This window comes from Daphnia carinata, chromosome 9, assembly GCF_022539665.2.
Source record: "Daphnia carinata strain CSIRO-1 chromosome 9, CSIRO_AGI_Dcar_HiC_V3, whole genome shotgun sequence".
Taxonomy (NCBI): Eukaryota; Metazoa; Arthropoda; class Branchiopoda; order Diplostraca; family Daphniidae; genus Daphnia; species Daphnia carinata.
The window spans coordinates 5,329,594-5,356,032 of record NC_081339.1 but is presented as its reverse complement, the minus strand read 5'-3'; the positions used below and the strand labels follow the sequence as shown (position 1 = coordinate 5,356,032).

Below are 26,439 nucleotides of genomic sequence, written 5' to 3'. Positions count from 1 at the left end.
ATTTTTCTTCTTTTAACGTTAGTGTATTACATCGTCACATCAACATGGCGACATTGAAATGATAATCAGTTGAGGAGCGAAGAAAGCGCCAAATTGCAGCAATGTAACATTTTGCTTTTATTCTTCCTTGTTCATCGTATGAATTTACTGCTCGTCCATATAGATAGGATCACGGCCTGTAACCACAAGTTTCAGATTTGAGAACGTAAACGAGTTGTATATCTTCTTAACTTGGCCGAATCCTCGCAAAACAGAAAACCTCCCCAAATACATGAAATAGCAAGCCATGCAGATGATGCTCAGATAGACTATAGCAACAGTTAGAAGAAAATATCGGCATCCATATTTTCTCCAGTGCCCCTCCTCATCTACTTCGTCATTAACACCTTCTGTCTCCTCGTCTATTGATTGCCTCACTGTTTCAGTATCTTCTTCCATTACATCTTCTGTAGAATCATCTAGGTTGGCCATTATTGATTAATCAACATGTATGCGAGAAGATTGTTTGTACGAAGCCATAATTATTACATGGCCCGTTCTGTCCTAGATGCCAAATGTAATCTGGTTTCAATGCAGTTGCGGCAATGATACATGCGTTAGGGCATAACCGAAAGAATCACTTACGCATATTTCCGAAAAGATTCTTTTTACGAACACAGTTCATCTGAAGTGATCGGGCTACTACAATACTTCGTACATTCGATGGCCGGCATTGTGTCAGCAATAAAATTCCCATTACATGTAACTTTTTCTTCACCCAACCTTTTTCCTTAGTTCTACTGTGTTAAATTACCTGAAGAAAATTGAAATGTTGGGGTCACATTCTTTAAGAAAGTTATGTTTCACAGAAACAAGTCTTCTAGAAACTCTTCAAATTCTTCATCACGGGATTTTTCTTCAATTGACTGTTGGCCCTCTCGCCAAACGTCTGTGCTGTCAATAAGTTCTTGATTTTTGCTGGAAGGAATAGAGGTCTCTCCACCGTCAAGCGTGTCATCTCTACTGGTTACTGGAGTCACCTTCTCAGACCTTGGTTCTCCATCACTCTGTCTCCGGTCACCTGCTGATTGTTTGCTTTTTATTTCTTTTTTGTTCTTCTTTTTCGTCACTTCTTTTCTTTTGTGATGAAAGTTGAGCTTATGTGAACAATCGCTGCACAAACCTTTTGAATGATCAGCCAAATTAATCAACGAAGAATTATCGAATGATTTCAAACAACACCTACGGATTTTGACTAAGGAGTTCTTTCTCAATTCATGCTCTACATAAGCGAAGTTAATTTCCCAGGTTTTCAAATTTTCCTTCTCCATGCAGTGTTGTTCTCCACAACTAAACTGCCCTTTACCAGTGACAACTTCTTTTTCGATTCTCCACCGAATTCCAACCTAAATGGCAATTCAACTTTGTAACTTTTATAATAAATTATTTGCTTTCCTTTAATACCTTGTTTTCCTTATATTTTCTAAGATCACAAATACAGTACTCTTTAAACAGCTTATCATGGTATTTCTTTGCTATCTGTTTTCCCCAAGTATCAACTGCATCATCCTCCTCCCAAAGAAATTGATGGTTATCTTTGATAACGTCAAAATCTCTTTTATCCTTAGATCTGAAAACAAACAATATCTATTATAACAATTTAAAAAATTGAGCTCAGAACAAAGATATTTAAGTTACTGGTCACGTTTCAGGATATCAACAGCTCCTGGTATGGTGAGATAGTACTGATTGATCAGGAGCTTGTGACGGTCATAAGCTGTTAATCCTCTCAGTTGTGACTGCATACTTCTTCTTGCTTCTTGGGAATATTGCTCGGCAAAGGCAGATTTCGGAACCAAGCCTATGAAAACATGCATTTATTTTCATCAAAACATGTCAATAGCTTTAAGAAGCAAATAAATTGTGAAAAATAAACTTGAATTGTCCATGTGAATGGGATGGTTAATGAAGTGCATTGAGTATAATACCTTCACTTTTCGTTTTGTCTTTCACAAGCCAATCATTCTTCCTCTTTTTCCGATGTTTTTCTTCTTCATCTCCTTCATAGGAGGAATCATATCCTCCAGCGTCTAGCTTTATTTCAAATAAACACTTTGGTATTATGGATTGCAAAATGGAGTCGGGTTAAATTGCTTTGCTCGAAACATATCTGTACCTCAAGCGGGGAACCTTGTCTCGAACTACGTTTCGACATGGTATTTAAAAAACCAGGAAACCTTTTATAATGCAGTTAATTTCTTCCGTATAGTTATTTTTAAACTAGTCTGTAAATTAATTTGCTGTCTATAAATTCACCAACCAGCCGCCAAAACAATTCATGTTTCTTTGACGTGTTTATACGGTCTATACCACCATCTATGTATGAACATTTGACTTACTAGTTGAAATTCGAGTTTTAATTTTCTTTGTGTGTGGCATGATCACCTACATTAGCAGTTTCACTTTAATTAGAATTCTCAAATGTTCTTAATTATATTAGAAATATAGTAGAATTATATTAGATTTCAACAATTTTACAAAATGTAGCAGCTTTCGATGTAAATAGGTAAAAACTAATGTTTATTTAATGTGTAAGGGAATAAGGCTAACTTGAACAACTGCCCTATAAAAGGCATGTTCAATTTCAGGACTAGTATCACCATTCCAATAGAGCTGGAGACATATCAGATTTGCTCCATACATATTTGCCTCCACGTCGGAAAAACATGGCTTCATCAAAACCACTTGCTTGGATGGCAGCTTCTACGCCCACATCCAACAATGATAGTGAAGGTGTCTTCTTTCCATCCATACAGTCCAAAAATCGCATCTGAAAACAGGCAGTTTTCAATGGAGATCACCATTCACTATATGGTTTTACATGCTTTTTCAAAGTCAAAAGTATAGTTAATTACCCTTTCATCCAAAATCAGGTAAGAGTTGCGCATCTGTATCAAGTTCAGAAAAAAGAACCTGTCAAAGTTTGTAATTAAATTTAAATTAAAGTTAGACATTTTTATACCTTGACATTGGATTCAGGTACCAAATAGGCCACTTCCCGATGGCGTTGTAAAAATGACTCGAATTGTTGATCGGTGACTACAAGTTTCTCCGCATCTCGTAAAGCTTCCTTACCGTGATTCTCACCACCAATTAGTAAACATTGGAACACCTAATCAAATCAATTATGATTTTTTAATCAGGTTATATATATGTATATTTTTTTCTAATTTATACCTTCCAGCGGACGGGATTGAGCTGCCGGATCTGTTTGTTCATATCTTCGTCAAAGTTATATGCGTTGACGACTGAATTAATTTTGAAAGCCACTCTGTAGTCACGACACCAACCTCTAACCCGTTCCAAACTCTCCAGGTGCTGGTCGTCGCCTTCGCAGATAGCAACTTCTTTTTTATTGCTATTTCGATGGCGGCCTATGAGGTTATTGGTCTCTGGCCGGAAACTGTCACATGAAATGGCCAAGATATCGAGATGCTCACCGAATTGAATAAACCAGTCCTCGGTGATGAGACTGCCATTGCTGACGATACTAACACTTGCCAGGCCAAGCTCCCGTTTGCAAAACTGAACGAGGTGGCCTAAATAGCGGCCTTTCTGATGAATGAACGGCTCCCCACCGGAAAAATTGATTTTTTCCATTCCTGGTCAAATGTAAGTTATAAATACAATTTAAAGAATAAAAGAGGAACCTAATTTATGATGTTACCAGCTTCATGCAGCAGTCGGAGACCTCGCATTGCCTCTTCTAGCGGTAATACGAAACTGGATTTGGCCGTGTGGAAACAAAAACGGCACTTGTAGTTGCATTGGCGAGTAAAATGGTAATTGACGCTGGTCGGTCGAGGCGATAAATTGGATTCCTTCAATTTGTTTTCAATTTTTTCTTGGGGATATATTTGTAGAAACCATTTAAAAATGGAATGGAGAAACCGAAGCCAATTGTCAACGAAAGCAATCATCTTGTCTGATAATCGCAAATGGGAATCGTTATTTGGTTTGTCTAATTTAGCAGGGCGATATGATTACTTTGCTGGCAGCTTCTTAGATTCTGTTTGGTCAACATGTGCCTGATTTGGGGCCCTTAAATTTGTTAGGAACTGTAATCACGAGTTGGGTAACGCCACCGGGCGTGGCTTAAAAACTATTATTTCCAGCTAAAATTATTTTAGTCTGTTCGGCCATCTCAAAGCAGGTTTATATTCTTATTGTTTTTAATCGGAGAAAAGATGTTCAGGGTTAGACTGCGTCGAGCATTGTTATGACAGATTTTTCATCCACCGATGTCGATTCAGATTGATAGGACTCACAGGAATGATAGTGCTATAAACAAACAAGGAGGCAAAAAACGTCTGTAAAACCAGACAGCACATTTAACAGTCCATTTACGTTATTCATCATGTTCAATAAACATGGAAAAAACAAGATTACGTCATTCGATATGCATCTTTAGTCAAAGTGTTATCGAAATCTTAACTGGTAAAGCATGACTCATAAACTAAACACATATCGGGTAGCTGGAGCAGCTATAAACACAATCCCGGTAAACCATTGTGAAACGAAATTTCACAATGGTTTTGCATTTCCCTGAAGTCTAAATTTAAATAGCTGCAGTCTTGAAGCGGAGTGTAATATCAGAACAAACAGTATTCACGTTAAAATTCGAAAAAAAAAAATGTCTATTGTATGACTCATCTCATAAAAATTTCAATTCGTCAATTGCAATATTACGATTCCTATCGGGATGTTTGATACTTTGGGAGTTGTCTTCTTGCCTCATAATTGATATTTCTTTTTCAGTGAGGTAAACGGTGTTATTTCAAAAGCAATCGAGATCTTTAGTAACACGATCTGTAAAGGAGAAAGGTACTAGAAATGGGAAGACACGGGTTTTGTTTTTTCCTCGTTGAACGACTAGGTATATCAGTGTGTCAAATTCTTGTTCCCGCAAAATATATACGCGTGCAAATAAGCTCTACTTAATTTCAACGGCAAAATCGTAATTGGTTGGTTCGCGGGGTATCGCTGGCGGCTCTTCGGGCAAATCTAAGCCTTCAACATCGAGAAGTCTGAGTTTTGTGTTCATCGAAAGTAGAAACTCCAAATCGGCCATAGCCTCTTTGCTAGTCATTTTATTGCCTGTCGAGATAATGAGTATGTTTTAATTGCTTTTTCGCTTTTCCTTATTGATGCAAACAGACCTAGCAGGGCATTTATTCCGTCAACCCAATAGTCGAATGTTTGTTGATCGGGTGCCACGAAATCGAGCGATCCAACGTCATTCGAATCGAGCATCAACGAAAAAGGAAACTGTGACGTCGTCTTCTTCCCCCTAAAAGAAAGTTAAAGAAATAGATTTTCCTACCTCAATTCACGTTTTGCCTCGGTAAGCTTACTTTAGATCCTTCATATGTGGGCAGTCTTTGCCGGTGACAAGCGTGCGGATGTCGACAATAGGTAATTTGTCCGTCAGCTCATCTAGCGCTGGAACACTCTTTTCATCGCAATCGCCATAGTGCAGGACACGGTGATTAGGCGATAAACGAACGTACCAAAATTTGTCTTTAACTCTCTAATAGGATGCAAAAAACAAAACGGTTTTAATAGTAGTAATCTTTTAAGGGAACATGAAAGTAGCATTACCCCTCGGTTGGTATATTTGCTGAAACGCGTCCCTTCTGTAAGGAAGCCAAGTCGTTGTTGTTGGATGAGTTCGATTATTTCGGGTTCGATCTGTTGCCGCAATTCCATGATGGGTCGCGATCTCGACTCCCACTTTTCGCGACTGGTACGCTCCTGTTGCCAAAGGTCAGTAATTTCAGCGTAGGTAAGCGCAGCTATTCTCTCCTTGAATATTTCCTGCGTGAGCGGACGACCGGCCAGAACACGAGTGATTTGTTCGCGAACGACCGAAAAGACTTTGGCGAAATCTTCCACCGTCGCCCGCATCTCTTTCCATGTTTTGTTCACCACCACAATGCAAATGCAAAAGAGTTCTTCAAAAGGATGATCGTGATTGAAGAACATGGGGTGAAATAACGTTCCTTGTTCGGTCGGGGGCTCTCCAATCTGCCCAAATCAAATTTTAGTTATGATAATGAGTCGAATGTTTTTACTATCAAACGATACCTTGAGAATTTCGCACAATAATTTTGTGAGTTCAATGGCTGCTCGGGCAAATGGACAGTCATATTCATCTCCTCGTCCCGAATTTTCGAGCACAACCCTGGAATATTTTTCCGGGTGATAACTGGCAAAATAAAGCATAGCATCAAGAGCCAAAGCACCTGGTGGAACCTGAGCTGTACGACAAAAACGTTGTAAAATCGGATAGTTAATGCAGTTTTCCGTCTATAAAACCTTACCAAAATCATTAAGGGGTGTAGCATCGTTCTTGAAACCCAATTTGCGAAAGTCCCTCGGAATGATCTGTTTGCGGGTGGCTACATCCTTGACGGGAGTGATTGAATCGCTACCGTCATTGTCAAAGGCGATCCGGCGGAGTTCTTTGATTTTCTCTTGAGCTTCCACATCCCCAGGTTCGATGGAGCGGTTCATCGGCTCTTCTAGCACGTTTAGCATCAATGTTTGGAGCACGTGTAGCTGATGAGCTATCTCGTTTCCACTCGCCACTCCAGGCACTAGTCACAAGGAAAATAGAACAAAGGTTACAATCCACAAAAGCCGCGTGTGTTCACAGGCGTGAAAACGAGAAATACCTTGAATAATACTCATGACAATAATATTACGAATCTGGCGAGCATTGAGGGTTTTGCTCATGGCAGTACGTTTGGAGTCATCGGCTTTTAGAAAGAGGGCGTTGATCAACGCCAAAGTGTTTTGTTGAATGGCCGATGAAGTGTTTTGCAAGTGCATAGCCAAGTTGGGGATTGTCAGCTCTTTCTCGACTAAGGCGTACTTGGTAGTAGAATTTTGCACAAGACTCTCTAGAATAGACAGTGCGGCTTGTAACGTACGTGGATCCTGTGCGCTTGATTGGTTGTTGATGAAGGAAGCTATTCGCTTGATGAATGTCGCTTCTAACACATCCCATTGCGTAAGACCGTGATCCATCAAGTCGACGAATGCTGGTAGGAGGTGAACTGTAATCTGGTCGGATAATTTGCCGCTCTCCATGTTTTCAACATAACCAATAAGCGTTTTCATGCCTAGTTTCTCAGTGAATTCGGCAGTGAAAGTGGGATCAGTGGCATAGCCAGCTAGCTCATGGATAGCCTTCAATTTGTCTTCATGAGACGATTGTGGAGAAAGCTGATCTAAGATGCTCTGCATGATTTTTCCAGGAGAGAAACCCAACTGCAAAACATAACCGTTTTTCACTTCCAAGCGATTTTTTTCACTGACAAAAGCTCGAGTCGTTTCCGTGTTGAAGCGTAATGCGTAAATCTCAGCATCTGTCAGATTCCAATAGTTACAGAGGTCTTGAATGATTGTAGCTAAAGGTTGTTTCTGATTGAATTCAATCAACTGAGGTGGTTTGCCTGCCATTTCAACAGCAATTTTGACAAGGCTGTTGTCTTTTGGTGTTGGCGGTACCTTTGACCGCAGCACTGTTGCGTCCATTTTTGCTTTCCTATACAAATCATGAAAAACCGTGATTAATAAACTTCAAAAACGTAGACAGCAACACAAGTTAACCAAACTACTGTTTTGGTTAACTGGAAAAGCAGGGGCAATTGCAATTTTCATCATTAGCCATCCTGAAACTAGGCCATTGATAATTAGTTTTTAACAATTGCCTCTGCTATACAATCGTGTGTTATATGTTTTATGCAGTGTAGCAGTGCTATACTGTTCTAATTAGGAGTGTACTTTCTAAGATTTTGGTATTGGAGTTTGCCATTTCTAATTCAGGGAACATAACTGAATAAAAAATGACTTACGAGACAAAAGCCCCTTGAAAGCTTGTTGATTAATTTCCAGAGGCGATATGTTTAAAGCAAAATGCCGTATATTCTGAGACCAATGACCAGCGACAGCCCGTTTCCTGGGCGTAGGTATTTTCCTGCGAGAAAATTGTAAACACTGGAGCGTTGTCAAAAAAAATGTATTAATAAACTTTTACAGACAAATATATTAAAAAGTATTTTAAATATTTTAAAATAAATTAAAAAATTTGAAATAATAGTGTTTAAATCTAAAAATCATTCAAATGAAATAATTGCAAGATAAGCGGCAACGCAAGCTGTGAGTTAGTTTTCCTATCCTGACGTCACATCCCTCACCGGACCATTTTGTGTCTGAAGTTTTTCTTTCGCCGCCATCATGGGTCGCATGCACGCTCCTGGGTAAATATTTCTCGTATATATACTTTCGTTTTACATTTTATCAATATAATTTACATCAGAACATATTATGTTAGCATTATTGCCGAAGTTCTGTGATTTTGCACACGTTTTTCATTTCTAATTAAACGTGGTGTTGATAAGTTAGTAGAGTATTGATTGTGCATCCCTCGTGGTTTTTTCGTACGATTCGTTTTTGCTTCCAGTCTGTCATTTAAATTTTTCCCTAAGCCAATCGAAGGAGCTTTGTAAACGTTATTCTATGGAAGCAGTGAATTGTTTCATGTATTAATATGCTGTTTCCTTGTATTACAGTAAGGGTATCTCCCAAAGTGCTCTCCCCTATCGTCGCTCAGTCCCAACATGGCTGAAGCTCTCATCTGATGATGTGCAGGAGCAAATCTTTAAATTGGCCAAGAAAGGCTTGACTCCATCACAGATCGGTGAGTGGACCTACCCTAAATATGTTGTTGGCGATAGGTAAGGCTGTCACCATCTAATGCCTTTGTTTGTTCTTCAGGTGTCATCCTCCGAGACTCTCACGGAGTTGCTCAGGTGCGTTTCGTTACCGGCAACAAAGTGTTGCGTATCCTGAAGAAGAAAGGCCTCGCTCCCGAGCTGCCAGAAGACCTCTACTTCTTGATCAAGAAGGCTGTGGCCATCCGCAAACACTTGGAGCGCAATCGCAAGGACCGCGATGCCAAGTTCCGACTGATTTTGGTCGAGTCCCGCATCCACAGACTGGCCCGCTATTACAAAACGAAACGCGTCCTTCCGCCCACCTGGAAGTACGAGAGTGGTACCGCCTCTGCTCTCGTGGCCTAAGAGAGAAAAAAAAGACCATTCAAGTTGTGTGTGTGAGCTGTCTTCTCCCAAAGCTGACGGAATACATTCGGTCAACTTCAATTTCTATATTTGATGTTCACTAATAATTTTACAAGCGTTGAAGGCTGCGTCTACCCTTAGATGGGATTATTGAGCAGTCAACCCGTTACTGGTTCCAACAAGGGCTTTGAAATGATAACCGTGTTAAACTTTGAAATGCCAAGACTTTTTCCTTAATCGAAGCTTGTTTCTTGAGTCCTTTGGGAAAAAGTCACTCGTGCAAAGTGACGTAAAAGTTTTAACTTGGTTTAGCCTCTTGGCACTGACAGTCGATAGGTTCTATTTTCGAGACGGTTAACATGGACTTTCAGTTAGTATATATTTTTTGCAAAATATTTGTTCATAACACTTAGTCTTCAGAATTGTTTTTACGGGGGATGGGTTCTTTGGCAGGATGAAGACACCGGGTAAAAAAAGGTATTCAGCCACTTTAAACATTTAAAGACAAAGTGTAACGATTTCATTATTTAAAAAACCGACAATATCACGACATTTAGAAACGATTAAACGGTGATCTCTCGAATGGACTTTGCTGTAGAGTGGTGATAATTCTTAGACGTTGTTTGTTGTCCATTTGATCTTCTATTTCCCGGCAAGGTGGCACTTCTGTTGCTCTCCTCGAGCAAAAACTGGAGTTTGACGAGTAAAATAAGAGCATTGAAAATTAATCTCAAAATTGTCTTTAAATAAAATGTTACCTGATGATGAGGGGGCGGAGCCTTGAGCAAGTATGGCGGCGATGAAGTATCAAATCTAATATTGTTGGCTGTGGAATATTGTTGTGATGGTGGATGCTGGATCACGGCTGATGTTATGTCTGGATTGTTATTCCGCGAATTGTGCGGCAGACAGTGGCTACTGTTGTTGACCAGCTGACGTAAATCTGTCATAGATTCAATCGATTCCGTTGCTCCACGATCCTCCATCCGACCGACATCTGACGTCCTCTGTAATTAAAAATTAAAATTATTTTTACTTTTGAATTTAAAAGATAAGTCAAAATATTATTTGTTCCCTCCCCGCTACAGAGACAATGTTGGCAAACACTTTGCCATTATTCCGAATCTTGCAACTCTGCCACGACGTCCTTCTTTTGTTTTGCTAAGCCACATCATAAAAACAGAGCAGACTATTTTACGACAAAACCATAAAGTTACGAAAGATGAAAATAATTGGATGGCATCGTTAAAAAAGGATCATTTCAAGTCTGTAACTAGGGCGAATCGCAATTGAGGCGCCTATGTCACTTTTCGTTTCCGGTACAATGTACAATTATACTGTGAAACTAAAAGAAATAAAACAAAAACAACAAGAAACTATTAAACCATATTTACTTGGAGACTAGGACTGTCGTCTTGACGATGGCCGTCCCGTTTGCCGCAGGCTACACGACGTCGATAAATAGCTGCAAACAGGATCAGATTGGCTGCCAGAAAAAATGTGCCCAGCACCAAGGTGATGCACAATGCTGTTTCGTTGGTCCACAAGAAGCCCAGCGTGAGTCCGGTACCACTGACCGCAGGGCTGCCTGTCGTGATGTTGTTGCTGCCCGTCTCCGACGCCATGACGTTGGGATTCACCAAGGCCCAGTCACCGGCCACACCTAATCACAAGAGTTTTTGTACGGACGTTATTAATTTCTTCATCTCTTTTCTTTTTTTGCCATAGCAACGGACACATTGCATCAAAATATTGTTTTCTAAATTAACCTTTTTATGTTTAAATTTTGGGCAATAACAATAAAAGTAAATCAACTTTTAGCATCATCAGTTTTCATCGATGATGCTGGACGTTCATTGATGTGAAAATGGAGCAATCGCAATAAGTTTAGCGACGGAGCGTCCCCATGTCCAGAAGTGAGAGAGAAGACGACCCACGGGAAAGACCGGCCCATTTCTTTCTCCACTCCCCTTCTATATTATGTTACTGCTTCTGTCGTGTGCTATAATCAAATGACCATATAATCAATTTCCCTTCTCCTATGGAATACAAACACTTCCCCTATGATAAAGCCAAAGAAAATTGAGGCTTTTGCTTACTTCCAATTTTCGCATCGGGTTATATCATTACTTTGAATAGGCTATTCGGCAGAGAAATCAAATGTGAACTCGATTTGTTACATTCGATTGAAAAAAATAAATAAATAAAGAACGGCCTGTCATTATGCAAGACGCATGCACCCCCTCCCCCCTTTTTATTGCGCACAAAAAAAATAAGGGCCTTTGCGGATTGATGATGGAAAGCAATCGATCCGTTCACATCATCAGAGGAATATTTGGTTTTTAAAAAATGTTTCATCCAATAGAGTAACGTAAAAAAAAAAAGAAAGGCTGATATTGAATTTTGAAATGATTGTTATCCATCTCACGAAATTGAACGCTAGGAAAGAAAAAAAAATGTAACGTTCTCTCCTATTCGTAAAATGGCAATCAACATCGATATTGATGCACGTAGACCGATTCGCCCCCCCCCCCTACCTTCCAATCTAATATATTCCAAGGGGCTTAATAATTATCGTCGCGGAATAAATGCCAGGATTAAACGTAATTGATTTGGCCAATCGTTTTATCCCTGGTAATACCAACAGTCGGCCACAACAAGCACGGGCCGCTATCGTAGCGTGAAGCCAAAACTACACGGGGAATGCAGAGGCACTTCATTATCCAATAGGAACGGACGCAGACGTCGATCAAAATTCTTTTACCTCAAAAACAAGACTCAAATTTCACTTTGATTTTGAATGCAGAATTGAAATGCGCCCGACGGGCTGTAAAACATACCTGACGAACTGGTGCCATTCAGCGTTTGATTGCCATTCACTTGATTCGAAGTGGATTGTTGAAAGCTGCCCAAACTGCTACACTCAACGGCTATTGCCCTGTCGATGGTCGTTGGCGCTTTGCCCGGCGAGGGCCAGCCGGTCGTCACATTCCCATTGTTGACGAATAAGTGTTGCTGGCGGACGACTCCTGTTCGACGACGCGTGAATCCATTAGAATAAATAGAACAAGTGCAAAATGCAAGCGCGTCCAACGCAATCCCGCTACGGAAAGTGGATATCGATCGCAAAACGGGACGGCCTTTCGGGCACCACCTAACACATTCGCACCTTTGGGGGCTGGCCCATCATAATGAACCAAAACATTAAACTACTCAAAGTGAAGTTGGCCAAAACAAAAAAAAAAAAAAAATGGCCGCCTTTACTTTTGGGACGAACTTTGGCAATGATCGAAACGTCGTGAGAGTCAAGTGTGTGTTTTACCTTCGTAGAACTGGTCGACGGGCGTGTTTTTTTGATCGAATAGGTGATGCCCGGACGAAGCGGAGTAAGTTCCAGTTAATTCGATTGCCGGCTGATGCAACTGCGGGATGAGTTGGAGCCAGACGGCGATGTGGTGGCCTCGGTAGTGGCTCTTCAGATGGGCGTGTTGTTGTTGTTGTCCTCCTTTATTCAACAAAAAATACATTTCAGATTCTCATAATCGTTTTGCCATTGGTTGATAATCGAAGATATTCTTTGCAACGAGTTCAATTAAATTACAATAAAAAAAACCCGGAAAATTATCGGCGCACAAAGTTCGTTTTTATTTTTTTTTTTAGTTGGCAGCAAAGGAGATTGAAAGTTGAGACTTGGCTCTTTGTTTTGCAAAACTTTGTAAAAACATTTGAAAAAAGCAAAACTAACTTTGAGAACAAATGAAATGAATCGGAAAACGAACTCAAGAGAGGGCGCGGAGTACAAGATCAAACCCGTTACATACCCAAACCTTAAAAAAAAAATACCCTAAAACCCCGCCCTCCATCGTTAACGATACCTACAATCTTTGATACGTCTCATCCAAACAGTTTCAAAATTTGGCCAATTTAAAGAGAAATCTAATGAAAAAAACAAACAAAAATGCGACATGCTTACGAGTAGGATGTAATGACGGGTACTCACCAAAGACCATGTAATACTGCGAGTGCAGGTTGAACGGTTCCCAACGCAATTTCGATCTGGGAACGAGTTCCCCTTTGCCTCCAATCTCCAAATTAGGGTCCCTATTTATTTCATTTTCCGGCAGACGTGAAAATATATTTGTCCAATCAAAGAGCGTTGAATAAGGCAAGTCCATGAGGACACGTACCCAGTGCTGGCGAAGGCTGTCAGGAACGGAAGGAACTGCGATGCGGTGGCTGGATCGTTGTGATAAAGCGTGTCGTTGACGTATCCGGACGCATCGTCGTGGTGGCCGTCCTCTGACCAATGCAGCGGGGCTCCATTTGCTGTGGCATCCAGTTCCAACGCTTCCAGCTCATCACCCGTCACACTTCCTAGACGCTGTTTTTGTTTCATTTGATTTCAAAAAACAAAAACAGCCACAAAAAAAGAAACAAAAAGGATAAAAGTTGACGAGTCTTTGAAAAGAGAAATGAAATGCCTTCGAGCGGAAGGGATTCATTACGATGGCTTGAATGCCTTACAGCACAGCAAAAGTTTGAGGCACCGCCACGAGTTGGCAAAGGTACGAAATGGCCACCTTGATATGTCTACATCAATGATTCAAGTCTTGAAGTGGGTGCGCTGCCATGCGCCATAATTCTACAGGTACAATCTTCGTCCCCTGTTTCACGATATCTTGAATTCATCACGCTGTCTTCGAGGACGTGCATATTCATCAATCAATTGCACTCGATTCAGACGCGTGGCTGTTTGCACACACGGAAAAAACACAACGTGGAGGCAAACACTTCTAGCCAACATAAAAAAGAAAATCGTGTGTTCGTAGGTCATCAATAACAGTGACACATGGGCCCCCAAAAAAAGGGTGGCATAATATCCGTTATCCGCATCAACAATTGCGCTCACTTTCACCATCTTCTTTCACATCATTTTCTATTTTTTTCTTTTTCTTTCTAGCCCGCCTGTCTATTGCCGCGTTATTGCCATTGTCTGCGCGCATCTCTAATGACACGCCCTTTCTCCCGCAAAACTTGATTACACGCCCAAGCGGCCATCGATTAATGAATTTCGCCCGAAACTTCACGCGTGATGGATGACGCTGTCTCAAATCTAACGTCATTCTCAGTTTGGCCGAACCAACCATCCTAATGGCAAAATGAAAACAAAGACGTGTAAAGGTGATGTGTTGTGTCTTACGTGATATTCCGACAGATCGGCATCGTTGAGCTGCTGGCCGTGTTGCGAGACGGGCACGGTCGTCTGTTGTTGCTGGCCTTGGTAGTGATAGAAAAAAGTGCCAGAAGGATTGGCCGACCTTTGGGCGTGTAGATGGACGACGTGCATCAGCGGCGCTACCACCAGAGCATCGCTAAGAGCCAATGAAAGGCTGTCTCTCATCGACAGCGCGTCCAGCGCGGACGGACGATCCCAGTCCGTGTACTCGTTCCTTACGTACGAATAGAAATAAATGGAGACAAAAACAAATGAATTTTTTAGCGAAAAACAAACAAACAAACAAAACAATCAGACGATCCATTATCAACAATTACCTCAAGACGTAATAGATTTCGTTGAGATGATATTGATAGAAATTGCGGATTAACGTTCGCAATGTCCGATCTCGACGTTGTTCGCTGATTCCATCACGCAGATCCGCGTCTCTATCATCAAAAAAAAAGAAAGAAAAGAATCTTTAAATGTAAGCACCACTAAAAATTGTGCAGAAAAGTGGATGGAAAAAAATAAAGACATTTTCCTTAAAGATGAGCCATTCCTAAACTAGAGTTATGGAACATTTAAAGGATTTCTTTCTTCCTCTTTACTTTTCATTTTTTTTTTTTCGTTAAAACATCAAGCGACGAGAGTTGGAAGAAAAGAGCAAAGTTCTGATGCTTCTCCTATTTATTAATATTGCTTTTTTTTTTGTTCCGCATTCGTTGAAAGTTATTCGCTTTGGCATTCCTACCGGACTGCGCCCCCCACTATTCCTGTATTCAACGAGGCTTTTCCACCCATTGGCCGTCTCGATATCATGGCAAAAAAATAAAAATAAAATAAAATTCATCCACTGGCCCTTTTATTGGGCCAGTGTGCATTCCTTTTCACGTCGGAAGAAAAACAAGAACAAATGTAGTGCGCACCTCCCATCATCGCTCCATGCTATACAAATAGAGGCATTTCCACGTTTTGTGTATACACAAAAGGACGGCAGATAGATAAAAAGAAAAAACCGTCACTCCATTTCTCTACCCCCCCAATTCTTGGACAACGTCCCGGCAACCATTTTCTACAGCTCGCAAAAACGGTGGCCGACTGTCGGTCGTTTTTTTTTTTATTTTAGTATTGATGAACCGTTCATTGCTGCGTCGGCCACAACCATCGACTGGTCAATACGTGACTTGATCAGGCCCTTTTCCCCTCCCTCCTTCACTCCATCATGTAAAGACTTGTGTGCGTGTGTGTCTCCATTCATTAATATTCGGCAGAAGATTGTGTATAGCCTCTTGATTGCACAAGAGTTCCGTACTGCGTTTTACTTTCTTTTCGTGTTATATACGATAAAGTTTAAATACACTCGCCTCTTATTTTCCATTTACAAGCAGGGCATCGCAGGTTGATGAAAACGCCTGTTTTGAATACGCAAAGCAACAAAAGAGCAACGCTTTTCAGACGAAAAAAATAGACTTGCGTTTCTCTAAATGTCAAGTGGCTCTCGGCTTTTATTCTGGTCGAAAATAAATGACTGTTTTATGCATTGAGACGTGAATCCCATCCGCGCAGCGATCCCTTTTCATTTGCCAAAGCTGCACGCGCACATTCACATCATTTGCATACGACACAATTCACTGCTTATTCTTTCCCTTTCGGGGTGTCTGTGTTTTTCCCGTCCACTAAGTCGCCGTGTTTTAGAGACATCGTTGGCCAAGGAGGGGAAGAGGTTAGCTGGCGATATTTAGCTGAACATGTTTTCCCTTTTTTCTAGATAAGCAGCTCTCTAGCGAATATGAAACTTGGCATACGCATAACATCCACTAGCGCTAATCCAAACGTACGGCCATCTAACGAAGCTTGCGGGGGAAAAGAAAACGAAAATGCCAAAATATTCGTAATAGATAATGACGTCTTATAAAAAATGGATTTTCAGAGGTAAATGCGGCAAGTGTTTGCGCTATTCTTTTGGAGTTAAAACAAAATTAGCTAGACTGGATCACAACATCCGATCACGCTAATTTGCTATCCTCTGTTTGAGAATCAGAGTATGTTTGTAGTTCGTAGTTTAAATCAAGCGGCTTATTAGAAAAAAAAAAAACAGCGGCATAAACCCAACATTTAAATAATTTTAAAAAATAAATTCTTACCCAGTATGACGATAACTTTCGATAGATGTCACTCCGGCAACAAGCGGAATGCGCACAAAGTCTTGGCTGGATGATTGCATAGCGTGAAGCGGATCGACGGACACGATTCCGGCTCCGTCGACGAAAGGTGCGAACGTCGTACAGAACCGCGGAGTTGGCGGCAGACGGACGGCCAGCAGAGACTCCAGCGAACGTTTTCTCAGACAATCGCCAATGTCGGCCATCATCCAATTCATTTCTTTCGCCTCCTTGGCGCTGTGCTCCGGGCCGCAGTTCAGCTGGCGGCCCACCTCCGCTTTCAACCATCCGGCCTGATGATTCAACGCCCACGGACTCAACGCCGAGCCGGACATCAGCACGGCACGATGAAACAATCCTGCATAATAAATAAATAAAAAATAAATAAATAATTTGTTTTTGTTTTCTATTTGAATCAATTCTGCTGAATTTGACTGGTAGATTCCTCTCGCCCGTACACAAATTGAAATGAAACTAGTCAACATTGCATATACTAGCGCAATTTCAGCCATCCCTTGCACCATCACAGGAATTATTCCGGCTCAAAGCGGATGCATAATAAGAAAAAATCCTTTGTCAGGAAATGCAACGTTTCTCAAATCAACACAGTTTTGGCTATTGAGAACAATATGGAAGGGCAACGTTGGATATGAATCTTTGCAAGCCGCTAAACTATTCCAGGGATTGATATTTAATTAAAGATAAGTTTTACGGTGCCAAAGCAAGATCCAAGTGTAACACGCGCTTACTGCTCAAACATCAACTGATCCAGTGGGGCGGCGAAGAGCTTGCAATGTTCATAATTAAAGTTAAAAGAAAGTCGATATCCATTTGGAATTAGTGATAGACCAGCTGTGCTGAGCTGTGCTATTGCCGAACAGTGTGCCCGTAATGGATGTTGGCGGCAACATCCGTCTCGACAGTCGCATCCGCTTCCTACACGCCTCTGACTGACAGGCTGAATATAATTATACAACCATCACATTAAATTGCTCTTTTCTTCCCCGCCTGTCTGTGTTGCTTGGATTGGTAGAAAATCATTACCATTAGTTCAGCTTAAATACAAACAGGTTCTTAACAGAGGTTTTGACCTTTGTCAGGCCTTCAAGGAACTTCCCTGGGCAAAAACAATAGAAAAAGGAGGCTACAATATTATTGATCCAAGGTATACATCTGTGCACACCCTATGTGTGTGTGCGTGCGTGTGGCCGGCAGCGATGCTCTTTTGCCGAACGCGAGAGTACGTGCGATTCCCTCGCATTTCCCTCTGTGTCTACACATTTAATGAGCGCAATGGCAAAAGTAGGGCATTGCCGTTCTCTCTACGTGATGTTTTTCAAATGAAGTGGCCATGGAGAGGCTCATTATCGACAATGGTAGAAAGAGGAAAGCTTATTAACGGTACAGGTTCAATTTAAAATATTTTCAAGCTTTTGGCAGATTTAAATATTTTTCTTTAAACGATTTGATCTAAACTAATTTGGCGTTAGTTATTGTGAGATAATTTCTGCACATTTAAACGTAGCAAACTCGAAAGAGTGAGATGGATAGACTGGAAATACAGTTCAATTTACATGAGAGCTGGAAAATGTGATTATGAAATTTTCGTTTGAATGTGCAGCTCACGAGGGATGTGAGAAGAACGTCGAACGACTGTGTCGATCAATTTTTCATCATACTGCTTCATGTTAACCTTTTTGTGTTCCCATTTCCTGTCGGCAAGTTGACAGAAGACAGGACACAAAAAGACAAATCGGAATGCCATTTAGAGCTATGAAGCGAGGATGAACAACTTGTTCATGCAACACTAATGCTTCCAAATGAAAATGTAATAATCTATCTGGAAAATTACAGTGGCATTCGCTGTGATCAACTTTGACGCAGCAGTTATCACGAGTTGGTTGTTGCTGACAATATTTCACGGCAACTATGCCTAGGATACAACAGGTACTTTTAGCCCTGATCAACCTTTCTGAATTGCAAAATTCAGAACGATGGAAATCAGGGAGATTGCTGTTGCCAAGCATTTCTTGTTTGTTACTCGTGCAGCATCACACAACTGAGAAAACATGTGGTTAAGCTGAACATCCTCACCGATTGCTAAATTAACTTCATATGCTGCTACTGGCAAATACTCATGGCTTTAACAAGCTTCATGAGACTTTAACATGATTGGCAAGCTAAGTTGACGAATCAAACATGATTTTCAAAGATAGTTAGATTTGCAGTTCCAATTGCTTGTGTCATTTATTAATTCTTACTAGGTGCTGGCCTTCCTATCGGGCAACAGCTTTATTGATGGGAAAGAGTGATGATGAATGATTAAGCAATAAAGTGCCCAGGCTAACTAAATTCTGTTTCGTGGCCTCACTGAGCTGACTCTGGTGAGCAACCATCACCAGCAAAGACAGGATTGTGAATCATTCTCTTGATATAATCAATTTAAAAATTTTTTTGCACGCTTACCTTGACTATGTTCTTTTCATTTTCATGCGTGCCGCAAGCCGAGTGACAAAAAGACAATTTGAGTGGGTTTCAAAACGTGGCCTTTTCATTCGAAACGTTGACCAACACGAAGTCAACGAAGGAAAGGCGGTAAATTGATCTTGAACAAAGGAATACTTGAGACCAACTAAGCTGTTAAGACATAACTTTTCTATTTGAAATGGAAGAACTAATTTACATGAGTCGCACGTTGCCAAAATTTCAGAATTACTTGCGCACTTTGCAAAAAAGAAAAACAGGTCCATTTTTGACATTTCAACATAGATTCTGTGTTTATAACTTATTATTGCTACATTTTTTATTCTTGACACCTTTTTCTTGAATGTTTATCATGTCTGACAACACTTTTAGCTTAAACGTTGGGATGCTCACATACCGAAACTTTTATCTCCTTTTACAAAACTTTTTATTCCCCTTTGAATAGTTTAAGGGCTTTTTAGGAGGGCTCTCTAGTCCGTCACGTTCTATAGCCTTTTTATTTTTAGATAGTATATTACATTTACCACAAAGAGTCTACCTTACTTTCGCTCCAACAATTTCGTTATTATATCGGGGACCTTCCACACTAAATCGGCATCTTTCCTCATTTTTAATCAAAAGAACATTTTTTTTTTAAACCCTTGTGACGTTCATCATTGTTTTTCTTCTTCTTCCTTTTTTTTAACAACTAAAGATTGCTCTCGTGCAGACTATATCGTACTCTCGGCCTTCTATTGTCGACGACGAACGTCTTTTCAAATGATTATGTGTGTGTTGCTCTTTGTAGAATGTTTGCCTTCCTTCAACTTCCAATTTCTACTCGTGTATAAAAGCGAGTCTTTTTTTTTTTTTCGAGCACAATCTATTTCACCGGTTGCCATGGCAACGCTGTGATATCAAGTTGGGAGGGGGGGGCGCATCTCATGGCGCCAAGTTCAAACTTCCATACACAATCCTTTTATGATTACAAGGAAACCTTCTTATTTACAATATTTTTCTTTACTGTATTGACATTAACAAGTAGATGCGCAGTATGGAAATCTACTCGTTCCAACAATATTGTCCTCCCTATAGCCAGCGGCTTCAATTTAACAACGAAAGGTATGCATGTAGGGACGATGTTTTACAGCTGAACATCAACTTTGGGGTACCGAAAAAAAAAAATGCCGTCAAAAGGAAATCATTTTATTTAATTCTAGGAAAAAAACCTATTCGTTCCTACAAAAAAAAAAAAAACTATTCGTCTTCATTATTAGAAAACAACTGAAACATGAATTCCCCGTTTCGATCGTTAGGTTCTCTTGATCCGGCTCAAGAACCGCAAAAACTTGGAAATTTAAATTGTGTTATGGTTCGTAGATTGAGGCTAAACAGTAAATGTCGTGGGTAAAGCGATTAGCCCAATGACGTCACTCGTTTGGATGTTTAACTATGCAAATATAATTGCGTAACCTAATCGAATGGAGCAATTTTTGCACTGGGAATCAAAGAACAGCCCATGCAGATTTGAAGCCCGCACTGTCGACACGTTAATGCTATTTAATTGTTTTGAAAGTATATTTTAGAAAACAGCACTTTCAAAAGAAAGAGGAATGTCAGATGGGCTCGTGTTCATTGGGGGAACGCATCGAGATTATCTGTGACAGGCGTTAGCCTTCTAAATGATTCACTTTTATTCGAAGCAAAGTTTGTCGGATCGTCACTTAAAAATGTGCAGCCCAATTTCTTCTGACATTTGAAACATGTAACACCAGTTCTTTCTTATTGTACATAATTCAAGATTCATGCCTTCAACTTGCCGCTTTAGTTGATGTCATTCCCAAACAATTAAATACGCATAATAGGCGCACGTACGTAGTTTCTTTTTTGATAGGGGAGTTTTGCAGCAATCGGATCTTTTGCTCCCTCGCGTGATTTACAACTATCACGTTACACACCAATGTATTATGTAAGTGTGTAGGGTGGGGGGGTACACGTAAGCACTCTAGATTTGATTTGATTTTTAAAAATTCAAAATAGAAAAAAAGAGAATAATAAATTTGGATTTGTTTTGCTACTCGCTGGTAGGTTCGTTTGAAATTTGTGTCAGAATCCAAACCCCAAAAATTGTGGGGTCGAGTTAGGACTTTGTCCTCCCGCCCCTTTAAAAGACATGTTACAAGAACATGAAAGAAACACGATATATAAATCCTACCCAACAGTCCATAATCCCGTTTTTCCCTGAAAGAAGAAGGTTCGTTTGGGATCATGTCTAGTTTCTAAAAAAGTTCTTTTTTTGTCGCGTATTCTTTTTATATATATACTGCCGGATTAGCTAGGACACACATATCGCCATCTCCCAACAGCTAAAAAGTCTTGTGTCGGCCTTTTTTCCTCGTCAAGGGAGACTCTTCATCTAACCGATCGACTGGAAACTTTTTTTTTTCTTTCTTTGCTGATTATTAGATACGTAGACACAATAGATAACATAGAGATAATGTCTCTGTGGAAATAATAAGCTACTCTATATCGTCTTTTCCTCTATCGGACCCAAAAAAGTCTGTCTGGCTCATGTGCCAAAAAAAAAAAGTATGGGGCTATTATGTAGACCGGGGAACTATTAGCCTTAAGGGATCGCTCGGATGGGAATATCCATCGTAACACGAAAGAGGATGACGCTCTTTTATTTTATTTTATTTTTTTTTTGCCCTGAGCTTGTCATTTTTTGCGCCATTAATGTAATACGTTCAAAAAGGGGATCATCATCTTTGTCGAATAAAAACAAAAAATAATTTCCAGATTCATTTACTTACCGGCAGCTAAGGGCGAAATCATCAGAAGATTCACTAATGCGGCTCCTGTTCCATGGCCGCTTAACGTAATTCGATTAGAATCACCTCCAAAATTGCCGACATTATCTTTCAGCCACACTAGCGCCGCCACTATTGCCAACAAACTTCGTTAACGTTCTGTGGATTTGTGCGAACATTATGACATAAACTTACTGATATCCAATAAACCGTAATTGCCTTGCGTGGGAATGGCGTGTTTGCTTTTGCCGCGCGTTTGCCCAGGTGTCGGACTGGCGGCCGTCTGCAGGAATCCTGTGCACATTCATAAAAAAGGAAGCGGGATTTCATTAAATGAAATTGAAGGATTAAGCAACGTGAAAGGATGTACCTAGAATGCCGAGACGATAGTTGAGCGTGACGACGACCATTCGACTTTTAGCGGCCAACATTCCACCGTCCATTAAATGTCCAGCACCCCACGAGTAAGACTCGCCGTGAATCAACACGACGACAGCCAATGACGTGAACGGCGACCCCGATCCACTAAATCCTGGAACATCCAATATCAAAATAAGAAATTTTTTTAAAAACCAAATTAATAATTTCGACGGACTTCAATAAGAAAATCCTATCAAGAATTTCTACGAGTGAAAAATGGGTTTCCTTCTCTTCTCTATTTTCCCCCGTATAGACGTACAGTAATGGATGGCAGGACAATCACAACAATGGGGGATTGTCTGCCCTCGACAACTAGTGCCATTCATCTAATCATCGCGAATAGAGCAGGCCAAGTTTAACAACTACGACAAGCGTATTTTCCTGGAACTTTTTTTTTCCCCAATCAGTCCAATAAACGGATCAATACGGCCTGTATGCCTTTTGTCTCTTCCTCGTCGACGTCAAAAATATACGTGAAAAAAAAACGATAGTTAAAACACAAGATTTGACGCTTCATTTTTAGAAAAGGTCAAACGAGTGTGGAGAGGTAATGAACTTGATTTAAACAGGAAAGAATGGGGAAATCTAGTCGAGGAAAGAAGATACCGTCGGGGGAAGACCTGCAGAGCGGCTTGCTTATTAGATTGTCTCTGGCGTCGTGTTCTAATTGGCAGCTGGGCGTCACGTGACGCCCTATCATTTTATGCGGCGCATCCAGTTGGCATTCAAAGTTTGAAACGAAATAATTGCAAATGCTTGCCAGCATTTCGAATGAAGCGTATCGATCGCTTTACACGCGGACGTGTGAAAGAAATCGGTCGCGCGGTTTCAAATATTCAACACAAAAGTTTGCAATCATTCACCTTCGGAAGGTGCGTAGATGTTGAGGAAGAGACAATCTTCGCTCTGGTTGGCCAACATCAGCTGCATCCTCTTGAGTTGATAGTAGCGTGCTCGTGGCATCGTCTCCAAACTGGCCGTCCTAAATTCCATCAAAACATATCATATAATTTCAGCTGCAAATGGATAGACTCAACACATCCACGTTCCATCTGCTAAAAGCTTGGATTTTCGGAAACGGGATAGTTCCTTCCGTTATAGCACTACACCAGAAAACAAAAGAGTTAAGCCAATCCCTATGGTGTGTGTCACAACACATCGATCGTGGCCACCGACCAATTTTGTTTCTTCCCCTCCAAAAAAATTGCGGATGTATACTGCCTATCTCGAAAATATGAACAAAAAAAATCGATTTACTGGGGTGAGCAATATGTCTGCGACAGATTTATGTAACCATTGCGGGATACGTCTGCCTCTCTTATATTTATGGCACTGTAGCCGCACCTACTCTGGCGGGAATTCACGATGATAAATGGACGTTTGAATAGGACAAGATATGCCTTTTCAAAATCCATTTATGGGCGCATTCATCTAAATAACCCTGTCGTATCCAGTTATGATCCGCAAGAAACATAATCACTAAAGAATTACATCAATTCGAACATGTTTCACCTGTTGGATAAAGGAGGCATTTGCTGCGGACAGGCCGGTGGTAGGGAATGAGCAGGACGAACAGCCGGACCCCAAGGACCTGGGCTTGCAGGCGGTAAATAACGTAACGAACCAACCGGCGCTGCAGCATAAGGAATGCCCAAAAACGCCTCCACGTTATTATTCGTGTTGCTTCCAGTTGTCGTCGTAGGGGTATTAACGCCAGCGAATTTACGGTAATTTCCTCCTGTAATTAACAATGCAAGACTGATTAGGCTGCTTGCACCACGGTTTCATATGTACCATTTACCAAAATCAGTCCTGTTCGTTTCATGACACGACAGAACAGGACACAGTCTTTTGGTGACAGCTAATACAGCTTACAGATTAGACAGTTATTACGATGAGGGGGGAACAAAACAGCAGCTGTGTTTCATCATGCATAAGTCAACAGCCTGTGGTGTGCAACTGAACTTCATCGTTTGGGCTCAATTCAATTTGTTAAATGTGGATGAGAAACAAAATATTGATGCCGTGTGTATACCTGCTGGTGAAGAAGTTGATGTTGTTGGTTGTGGTTGAGCAGAGCTACCTGGGATCGTGAATCCTCGTAGGCTCCCATATTTAGTCCTGACCAATCGACCTCCTGGGCTGCTAGTTGAACCGGAAGAAGTCGATGGTCCTGGGCTCGCAATTGGGACAGCGCTAGTCAAGTTACGGATTCCGCCTGGGCAGCACTGGAGCGTGACCCATGCCATGATGAAGAGTAGCAATAATTTGACACAAGCCATAGCAACTGCATCCAAGTCGACTCGACTTGTGCCCATGTGACTGATTGCCTTCATCGTTAAGTCATTTCACGTCACTGGTCGTCCATCATCTCCGACGTACACATATCGACGAAGTAGGCGCGTTGGGGCCAGTCAAAAACAAATGGCACTCGCTCTCTTGTTCGCGCGCACTTTTGACGACCTTCAGGATGGCAGACGGAAGACAATGGAAAAACACATTTGAAAGCACTGTTGCCGGTTTTTGCACAATCCCTGGACAGCAATTTGCAGATTGCTGTAGAAATTTCAAAGTTTTTGTTTAAATTTAAAAGCCTGTTTATTCTTCGTCGGTATCAACCAAACTATTTCTACTGCTATGCACTTAAATGTGCTCCTGCAAACTCGAGTTGTATTTACAAACAGGTAATTCACTCACAGTTTCTATGGACTGAATAATGCGATTGCTAGGCACGGCGAGTTCGCAAATGAAAGTGATGCGGTTATACGCTTCGTTGTTCCTCTTTCTGTTTGTGCAAAAACCTCAATTCACAACGTCTGGGGCGTACGTTTGTTTTATTTATTCTACAACAAACACAGCGCGCCAAATTTAAAATCATTTCCAAAGTCCCAAATTTTTTTTTTTTTTTATTGCAAAGAGCCAGTGATCCAACGGAAGTATCGCAGGGCTCCTTTTTATTGTAAGGACGAACGCTGATACACGGTTCATTAAACGTCCAAGTCCAGGGAGCCAAAAAAAAGAAAGCACCTTCTTTCTTCTCTTTAACTCTGCTAAAAGTAAATGAAACCGTTGGCCTTGTCATTATCTTTTTTTTTTCTTACCTCCTTCTTTTTCTTTTTTTTTTTTTTTGGCAGAGAGGAGAAGGCGGAAATAGGTTGGGAATATAATATACAATAAGAATAAAAGCGAGCGAAGCGTCTTCTCCCTTTCTCTTTTTTTTTTTTTGCTATATCTATACGGAGCTTCTTAAAGTAAGCCCCCGGCCCAAATGAGCCACTCCCTTGCTGATCATTTCCTGTGCGTCTGTCTGTGTAATACCTGTCTCATCACGATTTGATACTATTTACTACTTTGACTGGAGCGCATTCAGCTCGCTCCTTCGAAAGCGAAAAACTTAACGAAGCAAATAAAAAAAAAAAGGAGCGCAGACGACGCTTTAGTGCCAATTTAAATGTCGTTTACTGCTGTTACGACGGAAACTCATTTAAATATGTACACTCACCGCGAATAGGAAAATAGAAAACATGGAATTCCAGCAGCACTATTTAGTTTTGTTTTTAATTCCGTTTTTTTGGCAACACTGGCGATACCAAACATTGGCAATTTATCCAGTGAATGTTTTTCTAAAAAATGTCAAGACGCACAACACACATTGAATGAAACGACATTTAGACGTGGCCGTCACCGAACAACTGGAATCCGATGAGCAATAACACTGCGGAATATAAGGGAAGCAAAGTCGGGCGGGAATGGACAGGCGCGGACGGAAACTCCTCCCAGGGAAGCGCATCAAAAGCAAATGGAACATGATGCTGCGCCGTCTTCGTTCGATATATTTACGATCCTATTGCTGGGCTACATGTACCCCCGACTTTTGTTTCCATTTGCACCAGGTGGTTTCCTTAAATGGCCACAACATATGCAAATTAGTTTTTTTTTATTTTAACTAATAGTCATCAACTATATAAGACGATGTGTATAACCAAAGCCTTGCGATATAAAGCGCTTGTTACATAAGAGCCTCTGTTGTTGACACACACAAGAAGAGCTTATGGTTTTTATACTTTGGTATATATTGTCACAACGACTATAGATATGCACTTCATATGGTTTTGGCACTTACAGTGCGTTATACAATAGTCTTCTTCCCGCTATTGTATTTTTAGACGCACATCATAACTATACGTCTACGCACTCGCCCCATTACTTGAAGTGGGCGGGCGTTTTCTTTTTCAATT

General features: G+C 40.8%; 2 protein-coding genes and 1 long non-coding RNA gene across 6 annotated transcripts; 1 reads left to right on the top strand and 2 right to left on the bottom strand.

Annotated features, from left to right (window-relative positions):
* Nucleotides 1-763: 763 nt before the first annotated feature.
* On the bottom strand, nt 764-2,315 carry LOC130688725 (protein FRA10AC1-like). Its single transcript, XM_057511743.2, has 6 exons — nt 2,156-2,315; nt 1,968-2,073; nt 1,678-1,840; nt 1,444-1,609; nt 1,226-1,385; nt 764-1,162 (listed from the first exon to the last, which is right to left on the bottom strand). The coding sequence occupies exons 1-6, from the start codon at nt 2,192-2,194 to the stop codon at nt 843-845; spliced, it is 954 nt and encodes a 317-aa protein (XP_057367726.1). The 5' UTR covers nt 2,195-2,315; the 3' UTR covers nt 764-842.
* Nucleotides 2,316-2,413: 98 nt separating this feature from the next.
* On the top strand, nt 2,414-3,939 carry LOC130688755 (uncharacterized). 4 transcript variants are annotated; one of them, XR_009421827.1, is made up of 6 exons: nt 2,414-2,545; nt 2,612-2,912; nt 3,030-3,135; nt 3,224-3,651; nt 3,720-3,821; nt 3,903-3,939. It is a non-coding gene; the product is annotated as an uncharacterized LOC130688755 (long non-coding RNA). The 4 variants fall into 4 exon arrangements; XR_009421826.1 differs by having other exon boundaries at nt 3,720-3,834; XR_009000511.1 differs by having other exon boundaries at nt 3,030-3,074; nt 3,720-3,939.
* A 719-nt stretch (nt 3,940-4,658) lies between these two features.
* LOC130688752 (uncharacterized) lies at nt 4,659-24,552 on the bottom strand. The gene is made up of 23 exons (XM_057511777.1): nt 24,237-24,552; nt 23,714-23,939; nt 23,065-23,183; nt 22,152-22,313; nt 21,977-22,075; nt 21,785-21,913; nt 16,491-16,866; nt 14,682-14,792; nt 14,329-14,578; nt 13,316-13,509; nt 13,129-13,229; nt 12,451-12,633; nt 11,969-12,157; nt 10,523-10,791; nt 9,086-9,124; nt 8,833-9,044; nt 6,717-7,591; nt 6,363-6,638; nt 6,127-6,299; nt 5,641-6,066; nt 5,394-5,569; nt 5,199-5,329; nt 4,659-5,136 (listed from the first exon to the last, which is right to left on the bottom strand). Exons 1-23 carry the CDS (start codon nt 24,535-24,537, stop codon nt 4,973-4,975), a joined length of 5,181 nt encoding a protein of 1,726 aa, XP_057367760.1. The 5' UTR covers nt 24,538-24,552; the 3' UTR covers nt 4,659-4,972.
* Nucleotides 24,553-26,439: the final 1,887 nt, after the last annotated feature.